The sequence below is a fragment of the Propithecus coquereli genome, unplaced genomic scaffold, assembly GCF_000956105.1.
Source record: "Propithecus coquereli isolate 6110/MARCELLA unplaced genomic scaffold, Pcoq_1.0 Scaffold58, whole genome shotgun sequence".
NCBI lineage: Eukaryota > Metazoa > Chordata > Mammalia > Primates > Indriidae > Propithecus > Propithecus coquereli.
Window position 1 is genome coordinate 3,101,381 of NW_012151729.1, and position 12,421 is coordinate 3,113,801.

Consider the following 12,421-nt stretch of genomic DNA (forward strand, 5'->3'; position numbering starts at 1 on the left):
GGTGACAGCAATTCCTCCCGTTCCTTGTTCCTCCCTTCCTCTCCCTACCGCGTGGCTACGCTGGGCCTGGGTTTGTGCTGGACACCGGTGACACGGCACGCCAAAGGCATGCGCACCCTGCCCCTGTGGGGCTTACCCTCCGTGGAGGACAGAAAAAAAACAGGATCATTTCAGAGAGTGAGAAAGGCTGGGAAGGAAGCCGTGATGAACGTGGTGGAGATTTATAGGCTACTCAGGGCGGTCAAAGAAGACGTCCCTGAGCAACTGGTGCTGAAACTTAGGCTTGAAAGACACCAGCCAGGCAAAGGGCTAAGGAGAGAAGACCCAGGCAGAGGGAAAAAGCAGTGAAGGGCCAGGGGCGCAGGGCTTGGCTGATGAGAATGGAAAGGCTTTTCTTTCCATACTGCCTTGGGCGGCCCCCACAACCCCTCCGAGGGAGCACGATTCTAATCGCCAGTTTGCAGTTGAGGAAACAGAGACTCACGGAGGCTCAGCAACTTGTCAGGGGTCGCACAGCAAATAAAGGGCAGAGCCAGGCCTTGGACAGGCTCTTCCTCTCCTGCTGTCTGAGATCTGTCAGGAGGACCGGCGAGCACACTCCTGCCCCAGGCCCCGCACCATGATCACACTGCTTCAGGGGAGGCAGCGAGGGTCTCCTTCAGCACAGCCTGGCCCCGGGCCTGCTCTGGCGGAGGAACGCTCTGCCACGTGACACCCCCTCGGCACTCTTTCCCATCCCGGGTCAGGCTGTTTATCCTTCCTTCGGGAAGTTCATCTGAAATACGCATCTCGTGACGGCCTTTTGGCTGCACTAAAACTGTTCCAGGCCTTGCAGCCGGAGCAGCAGCTGAGTAATTCAAAGGGGAGACACAGGGAGAGGAGAACAAACACGTTTGTAATTTTTAGAACAGAGCTAAGAATAAAAGAAAGGTCAAAAGAAGATTTTGGTTGGGCCTGACCCAGGCCCTGGGGGATGGGGGGCCCAAGGCCAGATCAGGACTGCTCCGATGGACTCCATCCAGCTCTAGAATGCGGTGGGGCTCACTTGGCTGCCCCCCCCACCCACCACCTGTGAGTCTCCTTCAACCCTCAGACTCCCAATCCTGTGTTCCCAGAATAATTTCTCCAGCTTGACAGAGAGTTAAGATCCTGGAACTTGGGGCTCAATGATCACTCTTGGGGCTGAACACATGGGGCTTTGCCATCGACAGGGTGACCTTGGGCAAGACGCTTCTCTCCTCTGAGCCTTGTTCCTTTTCCTGTGAAATGGGAAGACATGATCCCTGGCCAGCCTCCCTCCCAGGGGTCCCACAAAGGCCGAGTCTAGAAGTGGTGGCGAGAGGGCTTTGTAGAATGCTCAGGTGCCTAGCTCAGTGCTTGTGGCGCGGAGGGCGCTGTGGCAGATGCAATGAACGAAAGAATGAATGGACCGAACAGTGGACGATGGCGGGAGGCTGAGCTCAGTGTCTCAAAGACCAGATTCTAGAGGGAAGTCATCCAGAAATGACATCATCAGCACTGCATAAACTGAGAATTCCCACTCCTTCCCAGGGAGGGTAGCAAATGGGCCAGAGACGTCGTGAATTATCGCAAATATCAGAGCTGGCAGGGCTCGCGGGAATCACGTAGTGACCAGGGATGCCAAATGCATGGCATGCGCGCTACCGCTCCCCTGTACTGTCACCAGCTGTGGCACTGGTTCTTCCACACCAGCATTTTTCTTGGTGCAGGTCACCAGGAGACAGCTGCCAATCAATCAGAGCCGGCATTCACTGCCATTCTTCATTTTTTGGCGTGTTGAGGGGGAACGAAGCCCCAGGAAAGAGACTTTTGAAGGTCACACAGCAAGTCAGGGTCCCGAGGTCAAGGACCAGAACCCAGGACTGAGAGTGCCAACATGACTTACTGAGTGCTAGGCATAGAGCTGAAATGAGTCCAAAAGGGCAAAGACCTCAACAAGCACCCATCATGTTGGGTACAAACAAAAATGACTAACAAAAGTCCTCCCCTTGCCCCATCCTTCCCTGGGCTGTTCAGCTCTGGAACTGCCAAGCAGGCTTGGAGGCCCCGGCTGGGAAGCACGGCCATCCCTGGCCATTCCGGCCCACGGCCATCCCTGCCCACGCAGCCACTGCTCCCCCAGGCCAGCCGTCGGCACCCTGAGGCGATGCATCACGGGAGCCCTACCGCCCCTCTCCTCTTCCCCAGGCCCATTAGCTCGGCTCCTGCTCCGCTTAGAAAGAGTGCAAATTAATGGAGAGTTAATCAGCTGAGGAAGGGATATTAATAGACTCGGCCCCACCCCCAACTCTCCTGAGCTGATCTCAAGCTGGAGGAAAAGAAGCCTTCAAGAAATCTGATGGAAAAATGCTTCATTTTGAGGACCTAGAGTGGCTTGAAGGACTGTCACAGAACAGAATTAGGTTATCAGGGCTGGAGGAACACTCAGAGATCCTCCACCACCCAGGGGGCTTAACTGAGGTCCAAGAAACACAGGAAATTGCCCCCCGCCCTCATTTTTCTAGGAGTAGGTCCATGATTTCATCAGAGTCTAAAAGGACCCACTGACTCCTCCTCCAGCCCCAAGAGATTAAGAACCACAGACCCAGTCCACGTTCCTTCCTCATTCCTCCGCTGGGAAACGCAGGCCCAACCACAGGGATCCACTTGCCCAGGGCCACGTGGCAAACTGTGGCAGAACAGCCAAACACCTGCCGACTCTAGAAATATTTACTAAGTGCCTGCCGTGCCCAGCCCTAAGGACTCTGGTCATACAGAAGTGGATGTCCCTGTCCCCGAGAAGTTGTCAACTCTTATAACTGTAGCGTGTTCCCCACTCTCCCGGTTTGTTTCCACAGCAATGGTGCCATCTGACCATCAGAACACAGGTCTGGGGCAGGCAGCAAGCCTCAGCATTCCCACTGGCCTCCAGGGAAGCAGGCCCGGCTAGCACCAGGAGGATTAGAACCTACGGTCCCGGATCCCAGCTCAAGGTTTTTGGAATGGTCATGTCTGGCCCTCAGCAGGGCCGAGAGATGAACAAAGTACCGTTTGGCCCCAAGGAATGCACGGGCTGAAGGATAACATGCGTGTACACACAAACACACACACACACACACACACACACACACACACACACACACACGATAGACAGGAGCCCACGAGCGGAAGTAACTGACCAACTGCCGTAGGAGGCGGCGACATGGGAGCTGGGTGTTGGAGGATTTATTCATTTGATGAGGAATGGAGGGAGCTGGCTGGCCTAGTCTTGGGGGAGCTGGTGGGGTCTGCAGCCATGCAGGGGAGAGAGGCGGGGTGGGCAGAGTCCTGCCAGCTGCTGTCATTAGTAGCCCCTCAGCAGGGGCTTGCAGGTGGGTCTGGCCAGTCTCTGGGGCCTGTACAGTCTAAGTGGGGGTGGTCTCCAGGCAGCACCCAGATCCCTCTCACTCTTTAGCCCTCTGCGACCTGAAAGCATTTTCTGGAAGTTGGCCCCTTAAGAGGAAAGGAACAACATAGCAAAGATATCATCCCCATTGTTCAGATAAGGAAATGGAGGTCTCTAGATGGAGTCAGAAGTACAGCCCAGTCCTGCTGACTCCTCACAGGGTGGGCAAGGGGGTGAAGGTATAGGTTTCCTACGTTGGAGTCTTTGCCCGGATCCTTCCCAGCTGTGTGACCACGGGCCAGGTTCTTAACCTCTCTGAGCTTCACTCTCCTCACCTATAAAATGGATTATTAGTAGTATGCAACTTATAGATTAGAACAGTCTCGGGGAAACTCCAAACTGCTCACCATGGCCCACAAGACTCTGCAGGATCTGGCCCCTGCCCACCTCTCCGGCCTTCTCTCTTACCACGCTCCCCTTCGCTACTACCTTTCCGCCTTTCTATTCCTCCAACACCGCAAGCCTTTCCAGTTCCGTGGCTCTGCACTTACTGCTCCCTCTGCCTGGAAAGCTCTGTCCCTGCTCTCACGTGGCTGCCTCTTTCCCATCCTTCAGCCGAACGGCTCTTTCTCGGAGAGGCCTTTCCTGCCCCCTCAGCCTGCAGATCCTTCTCTCTTCCTGGGTTCATTTCCTTTTTTGCCCCGGTCACAAGTGATCGCTGTTTGTTTACGTGTTTACTGATCTAAGGCAAGTCTTCCCCTCTAGACTGCAAAGTCCACTTACGAACACAGTGCCTGACACACAGGGGGCTCGACAAACATTTCTAGAAGGAATGACAGCATCCATCAGGGCTCTTGGAAATGATGCTTGTGGCACACCCCCACGGCATTTGGCACACGGAACGTTATGTTGTTGCTGTTATATTGCCCAATAGGCACAGGGAGCTTCTGCCCCTACTCTTTATGGGGAAGAAAATTCCAAGAAAAGAATAGTGGATCTGAATGTGCAAATGTGTCCATCATACAGCTAAACATGGCCAATCTTTTTTCATCTCTTACCCTCCGTGCCACACACTCCCACCCACATATGCAAATCCACGCGGAGCTTGCTTTATTCTGAAGCAAGTCTCAGACATCATAATGTCAACCATTACGTGCCCGAGGCTGGGTGCCGGAGCACAGAGGGTTGGGACAGGCACGTGCATAGCGGTTCTTGGCACTGCCTCTTGTTAAAGAACTTCTAGGTGCCAACTGAAAAATGGAGATAACTGTATTTATGACTGAGAGCTGTTAAGAGATTTAAATGAGTAAATATACTACACAAACAGGGATAGTCCTACCACAAACTATTGCTCAATAAATGCATTCTCACTATGGTGTTATGGTTATACAGTCCTGGCTCCGGAGGCAAGAAGACTGGGTTTGAATCTAGTTCAGCTACTGGCCAGGTAAATCGCCCAAGGCACATGCCTCAGTTTCCTTATCTCTAAAATGGGAAAATAATGGAGCCTGACTCACAGGGTGGGGATGAGGATTCCATAAGGTAGGGAACAGAGGACCTGTGGGGTGGGGTGGCCCACAAGAGGGGACTGGTTCTGTCTGGACGGCACCGAGAGCAGCTCATCCCAGCCCTTACTGTCTGGAGGGGACAGAACAGGCCAGGTGAGGGGTGAGAGCTGCTTCAGATCAGGCGCAGATCCGGCACAAGAAACGGGGTCCCAGGGCTCTGGTGAGCACGAGGACGTCTGTGCACGAGTACGTGCAGGAGAAGGTGGAGCAGGGCAGAGCCAGGTTTGGAGGGCAGAGAGAGAGGCATGGTGGGGCAGGAGGTGGGGAGACCCGAGGGGGCATACCTGGAAGAGCTCGGAGTCATCGGGGCTGTACTGGCTGGGTTCAGTTTCAGAGTTCTCCGGGCACCACTGCAGCTCCCCAAAACAGGTGGCCGAGTCAAAGTCGCTGGCATCCAGCTGGGACAGGTCGAGCTCTGGAAAGTCAGCGCACAGTTGCTCCTCCCCGGAAGCCCCAGCCTGAGGAAACGGGAAAGAAGGAGGTAGATCAGAGCTGAGCTCGGCTAGACCCAAGTAGGAACCCTCTTACCCACGATGCTGCCAATCTGGACCCTTGGCCAAGGCCCGGTTTTGCCAACGGACCAAGAAATGGAAAGATCTGCCCCACCCCTTGCAATGGTGACATCTGCTGGTAGCTAAGCCAGGCCTTGGCAGCACAAGCCCCTCTGCTGCTCGTTCCTCTGCACTCTTACACACCCCTCAAAGCCCTGCCCGCGCGCACCTCTTTCCTCTTACCAGAACTGTTTTGTTGGAAACTTTATTAGAGCCTGTAAAGAGAGAGCTACTCCTTTACATAACTGCCCCCACCTATAAAGGGATTTCCTGAAGCCAACAAGCCCTCTATATAGATAATGAAATAAACAGCAGTAATAACAGCTGACATTACTGAATGATCCTAGGTTCTGGGAAAACACTCGTCCATGCTTCCAGGGATTTTACAGGAAACTTTCGTAATGTCTAAGATGTGGAAGACCACATCAGTGGATGATAGGTAAATAAAACCACAAAACACCTGTATCATGAACCACTACAGTGGAAAAGAATGAGGCAGATCCGCGTGCTCTCCCTAGACATGATAAATAAAAAGGCTATGTTGTAGAATATCAGCCTGTAGAACAGAATCCCACACATGTGATCCCAGGGCCGGCGGCACCAACGTCACCCGGGAACTTGTTATGTTAGCAATAATGCAAATCCTCAGGCCTCAACCCAGAAGGCGATTACTTTCTCACCCTGGTCTCTCAAGTTTCACAGTTACCAACAGGAGGGCTGTCCCGCGGACGCAGAGCTGGCCTGCACGGACACGGAGCACCATCGTGACAAAGAGCATCGGCCCGGGGCCAGGCAGACCTGAGTCAAAATCCCCACTTGCCAGCTGTGAGGCCCTTCATCACAATACCTGCCATGTGTGGTCAAGACTAAAAGAGGCGACATTACGGCAAGGCCCAGTAAGTGCTCAGTAAATGCCAGCGAACGGTAACATAACAAATAATAATAATGATAACAAAAACAACGGTGTTCTGTGGCACGAGGAAAGGGGTGGGAACTGTCTCAGAGAACAAAAAGAGGCGTAGGTGACACTTAAGAGAAATAGGTTTTGCCCAAGCCTTTTCCTTAATTGTTCCCACTTATTAGGCCTCATAAATTATGAATAAATGTATATTATTAGCTCAACTCGACACAGGAAAAAGGCTTTTATCCAAATTTGGGTCAAATGTCTTAATTGGCATTTTGCAAGAATACTGCCTGCATAGGCAGCCCCAGGGCTGGGTCCTCTCACGGAGCTGGTCCCCTGCTCTCAGGCCGGGCAGCAGGGTGCCCAGCGAGTCTGTCTCCAGGGACACGCCCTCCCCTGTCCCCCGCCTGCCTGTTCTTTCTCCAATCCACATGCATTCAACAACCCGAAATACTGAGTGCCACCAGGCAGTGTGCTGGGTGCTACACACAGCCAGGGGTGGGACAGACAAAACCAATGTCCTCTTGAAACTTACATGCGGGGGTGAGGGAGGACGACACTGAACAAATAATCACACAAACAAAACATGTGATTATAAATTCTGACTTTCCAGAGAAGAGCTGAACGCTTCTGAACCTGGTTAGGAATCTGAACATGAGAGGGACACAGGCGCTGGCGCTGCCTTAATCTCTGGGTCCCCCAGGGAACCCCCAGCTGTCATCCACCCTGGCTGTGAACCACCGGCACTTAATGGCTGCGCCCACTGCAAGAGACTCAGGTGGATTCTCTCAGCTAGCTGCCTTCTGAAACTTCCTTTCTCCTTCAAGCCCAGTCGGACTCTGGGATGCCGGAGGTTTTGCCTGTTCTAGATGGACAATTGGTTTGTTTCTAGTTTTTGGCCATTTCGAGTCAGTTTGCAATATCTGTGTACAAGTCTTTGTTTGGACATATTTCTGTTTCATTTGGGTAAACACCTAGGAGTAGAATTGTTGGGTCATACAGTAAATGTGTGTGTAACCCCTGCTGTGCGGAGAGGAGGTATTGGTACCTCTCAGACACCAGGTAGGGCCTGTGGGACAGGAGGGCGGGCCCAAAGCAGAGACACGAGGGTGAGGGGCAGCTGGAGCTTCCCTGGCCAGCAAAGGCCCAGCAATTAAGGTCTTGGGGGAGCTCTTTCGACATGTTCCTGATCCCCAGGAACTCAGAGCAGCCACTTTGGTAGAACTTACTTTTTAGGAACAGCTTTAGAACAAGAGTCCCAGAATCCCAGACCAGCCAGGAAGCAGCAGCGCTGAGAAGTTATCCAGGCCAGTCATGGTGGACAATTTGAGAGTCAGAGGCCCCTTCAAAACCCAGACAAAAGCTATGAACGCTTTTCCACCAAGATGCAAGTATGTGCACAAAATTTATACTTAACTTTTAGGCCTTCACAGACCCAGCTTAAGAACTCCCGACCTTTGCAGGAGTTCTGTCTTTCTTTCTATCTCCTTCACTTTGCAGAGATAGAAACTGAGGCCCAAGTAGAATAATGGACTTGCTCAGGGTCATCCAGGGAGTGTCCTTCCCTCGAAACCATTCCACCTCCTTTATACAATGCCCATAAAACGGCTGTGATGACTGCATTTATTGATTACCCATAGCAGCTCGACACACTCAAAGCGTACCCAGTATATAAAAACAAAGAAACCTCATCTTCTCGGCCTTGTCAATTAGGCCTAAGACCACTCTCTAGCTAAAAACCATTAGGCACTGCATTAATAGTGATTTCTCTGGCCATCTCCATTTTTAGAGAGGCTTTTGAAGGGGTGCCTCAGGTGACCCAGTTCTCTTTGAAAGGTCTCAACTAAGGCCTTCTTGGCCTGGCCTGGGTGCCTTCCGCAGGGCCTGCCAGTGGCGCTGGGAGGTCACAGCACAAAACTAACAGCGGCTGCTGTTACTGAGCGCTCACTATACACCGAGGGCCATGCTAAGTGCCGTACATGCATCCTCTCATCAGAGTCTTAAAACGGTCCTGCAGGGTAGGTGTTACTGTCGCCATGTCACTAAGCAGTGAATCATTTACATTAGTTTGCTATGGCTTCTGCAACAACGGACTGCAACTGGGTGGCTTGAACGGAGTCTGAGATCAAGGTGCTGGCAGGGTTGGTCCCTTCTGAGGGCTGTGAGGGAAGGGCCTGCTCCAGGCCCCTCTCCCTGGTTTGCAGACGGCCGTCTCCCTCTTCACACTGTCCTCCCTCTGTGTGCGTCTGTTTCTGCAGCCACATCTCCCCTTTCGCTAAGGACACCAGCCGTATTGGATGAGGGCCCACCCTAATGACCTCATTTTAACTTGATTATCTCTGTAAAGACCCTATTTCCAAATAAGATCACATCCAGAGGTCCTGGGGGTTAGGACTTCAACTTATCCTTTTTTGGAGGACACGAGTCAATCCATACCACCTACGGTCCCAAAAAGGAGAAGCTGAGATTCAAACCCAAGTCTTTTCTCTCCCTACGAAGGCTGTTCCCTTATCCATCACCCTGCTTCTGAAAGTGAGAAGGAACATTCTAGACCATTGATTCCCATTTACAGACGGGGAAATGGAGATTTGGACAGGGGTTGGGGATGGCCCAAGGCACACAGCAAGTTCATCGCTAAGCAAGGACAAGTCTGGGGCCAAACACACCAAACCGTGCACCAGCCTTGCGTGCACAGCCCCCCTCGCCCCTTCCTCCGGCACCACCACACCCCTTATCGAAAGGCCTGTGGCTGCCCCAAGCCAGGGAGATAAATGACCCTGGCAGTGGATTAATGGGGTTTCATCCAGACTCACATAAGTAGCTTCATTGGAAGCTTGTGCATCTTGTTGGAAATCGATTCCCTGCTGAAGAAGGAATGCATCTTCAGGAAAAATTGGTGGCTCCGCTTTCCTGGCTACAATCAGCAAATCACCTAGCTTAGTGCCTGGCCCAGAGCAGACTCTCAGAATTCCTGAGTGGAAGGAAGCAGGAGGGGACGGGGATGGGGTGGGAGTGTGGCTGCAGCAACAGCTTGGGTTCTGAGCCCATCAGTACTCACTATGCGTCCTTCAGTGGGTCACCTCCCCTCTCTGGTTCTCACTGTCCCCTCTGGAAAAGAGAACATAAAACTAGACAGACTCTCTGGACCCCTCCTGCTCAAGCACGTCCTACATTTTGTACTTACCTAATTTCTGAGAGTCATGTAGGCTTTGGGGAAATATTTAGGTAGAACTTAGCATTTAAAAAACAAATACAGGAATGAATGAATGAATTTCCAGAGGGGAGACAAAAGTGCAAAAAGGATTGTCTTGAAATGAAAAGCCTAGACAAGGGGGACGGCTGCACCCTGGTTGTGCTACTAATGCTAATTCTTTGAGATCAAGACACTAACTTTTGCCACCTCAGTCTTCATTGACAAAATGGGAATAATTAAAAGAATCCTACCTCCAAGGGTTCTTTTTTTTTTTTTTTTGAGACAGAGTCTCACTCTGTTGCCCTGGCTAGAGTGAGTGCCGTGGCATCATCCTAGCTCACAGCAACCTCAAACTCCTGGGCTCAAGCGATCCTACTGCCTCAGCCTCCCGAGTAGCTGGGACTACAGGAATGCGGGGCAGGTGTTATCTTACACAGTCACCTCTTCCATGGGGTCTCGCTCTTGCTCAGGCTGGTCTCGAACTCCTGAGCTCAAACAATCCGCCCACCTTGGCCTCCCAGAGTGCTAGGATTACAGGCGTGAGCCACCGCGCCCGGCCCCTCCAAGGGTTCTTATGAAGTAACACAGGTTGGGAGCCTGGCATGTCTCAGACACACATGAATGGTGGTCTCAGATTACTATGGTCTGAATAGCAGTCTGTGCTCACCCACCCCAACCCTGTCATCAAATTCACATTGAAATCCTAACCTCCAGGGGGATGGCATTAACAGATGGGACCTGTGGGAGGTGACAGACCCAAGGGAGCTCGTTCACCCCTTCCACCACACAAGAATACAACAAGAAGTCACCATCTATGAACCACCAGGAAATAGACCCTCACCAGACACCAAATCTGCTGGCTCCTTGATCTTGGACTTCCCAGCCTCCAGAACTGTGAGAAATAAAGTTCTGTTGTCTCCAAGTCACCCAGTCTATGGCATTTTGTTACAGAAGCAGGGACAGACTCAGACACAGGTATAGCACTTTATAGTTCCCAAGTGAACTCTCAGCTATGGTCTCATTGGTACCTTCCCAAGATGTGGGGGTGGGGGTGGGGGGAGGGTCAGTTCTCAGCAGGAGCCCAATCAATTAGAACTGGCCTAGTCTAGACTGTGACCCTGTGCCTCTACCTGCCTTCTAGGAAGGAAGGAAGGGAACTACACAGGAAGTCCCCACAAAGCCATTTCACTCTACAAATGTTTTGTTTCCTTCTCCTCCCACCTCTGTTATTTGGCCTGCCTACAGGTGGAAGCCCATCCCCTATACCCAGGCAGCTCAGGTAAGGCAGCCTGGCCAATTAAAGTGCATTGTCCTCTGGCCACAACAACTGGTTCAACTGGGTAAGTCAGAGTGAATACCAGGAATTTGCTAGAGTGTTCGGACGAGGGGGCTCAGCTGCCTGGATTCCATTCTAGAAAGCTGGCAGCCATCTTCACCATTACCTGCAAAGAACCTGCCTGAGAAAGAAGCCGGCACAGGGAATGCAGAGCCAAGAGAGGGACTGAGACAGATTCCTGAAAAAAATAATGTCAACACTTGGATCCAGCCATGCCTGAAGCCAGCTATTCCCTGTGCCCCGCAGCTATGTGAGCAACTAATCCGTCTCCCTTACATTAGGAAAAAATCCAACCTTTCTGCTGTTTTCCACACTTAACACAACACTCCTAAAAAGACAGAAGTAGAACAGTAGGAAGAATAGCTGATCTTAGTCTCCACAGAAATACAGCATCATCTGAAATAAGCCTCAGAAGCCACAAAGTTAAGCTCCAGAAAAAATAACTAGACAAAATGGAGGGGCTCTGAGCCCAGCCTAAAAGACAGAACACCCTGAACTCAGAGATAATCCAGACCACTCGAAGGGCCTCCCACCAAAACATCCAAGGCTAAGCACAGCGACCTGGCATTCGAGGCCCTTTCCGTGTGGAAGTGTCTGGCCTCAGGCCTGTGGCGCGCCATGCTGGTGAGCTCAGCTCTTTATGGCCAGGTTCCAGGACCCTGTCGCGCAGATGTCTGGTCAGGGCTTGGGGTGAGGTGACTCCACAGGTGGTCACCAGGTCTGAAAAGAGGGGGTCCTCCAGCTCAGCAGCAAGATGGGGTCCAGTGCTCAGATATGGGCCAACAGGCTGGGCCGGACTCAGCCAACCAGGAAGGGACCCAGTTCCCAGTGACCTTGGGAAGGCAGCTCTGCATGGTAGCCATGGTGATGGGATGGGGCAAGTCGGGGTCCCTGACACTGCCTTGGGGCATCTGTCTCAGGACCCCAGAGAGAGGATTCAACTCTGAGTTTGTTGAACTTCTCATCATTTGGGGGAAAGTTTTGTTACTTGCAGCCAAACCTAATCTCTTCTAGGCCCTCTCAGGCCTTTGGTACAACAGAAGTTCCCCTGGATCAACTTCCACCTAACCAACCAACCAGGTTAACCAACACTCTCCATCCTCTCCCGTAATTACACCCGTTAACTAACACCCAAGGCACTCAGAGCCCTGGCTGGTCTGCTCCCACCAGCTAAGCGTTTGTTTACTAGGAGTCAGTTGTTTCTTCTCCGACCCACTTCATAACTACAATCACAAAATTTGACTAAGTGGTCTATAAACAGAAAATATGAGTATCAAAGAAGAGATTTCAATGAAAACTAAGGCGAAGGCTGTGGAAGGATTCAATAAAGCTGAGTTGCTAAAAACAAAACAAAACAAAACAAAACTGCTGTCAAATTTCGTGTGAATGAGATCATGGTAAAAGATTAGGAGAACTATGCAGGAATCTAGAAGGATTCTGCACTCAGACTGCTTCACAAGAGTCTAAGTTCTGTATCCAACTGG

At 51.8% G+C, this 12,421-nt stretch overlaps 1 protein-coding gene across 2 annotated transcripts in view; it reads right to left on the reverse strand.

Annotated features, from left to right (window-relative positions):
* The window catches only part of PPARGC1B (peroxisome proliferator-activated receptor gamma, coactivator 1 beta), a 100,325-nt gene that overhangs the window by 19,745 nt on the left and 68,159 nt on the right, over nucleotides 1-12,421 (reverse strand). For both annotated transcript variants that reach the window (XM_012658254.1, XM_012658255.1), the window contains exon 2: nucleotides 5,238-5,411. In XM_012658254.1, the coding sequence (XP_012513708.1) occupies nucleotides 5,238-5,411 (174 nt within the window). The remainder of the gene's footprint in view (nucleotides 1-5,237; nucleotides 5,412-12,421) is intronic.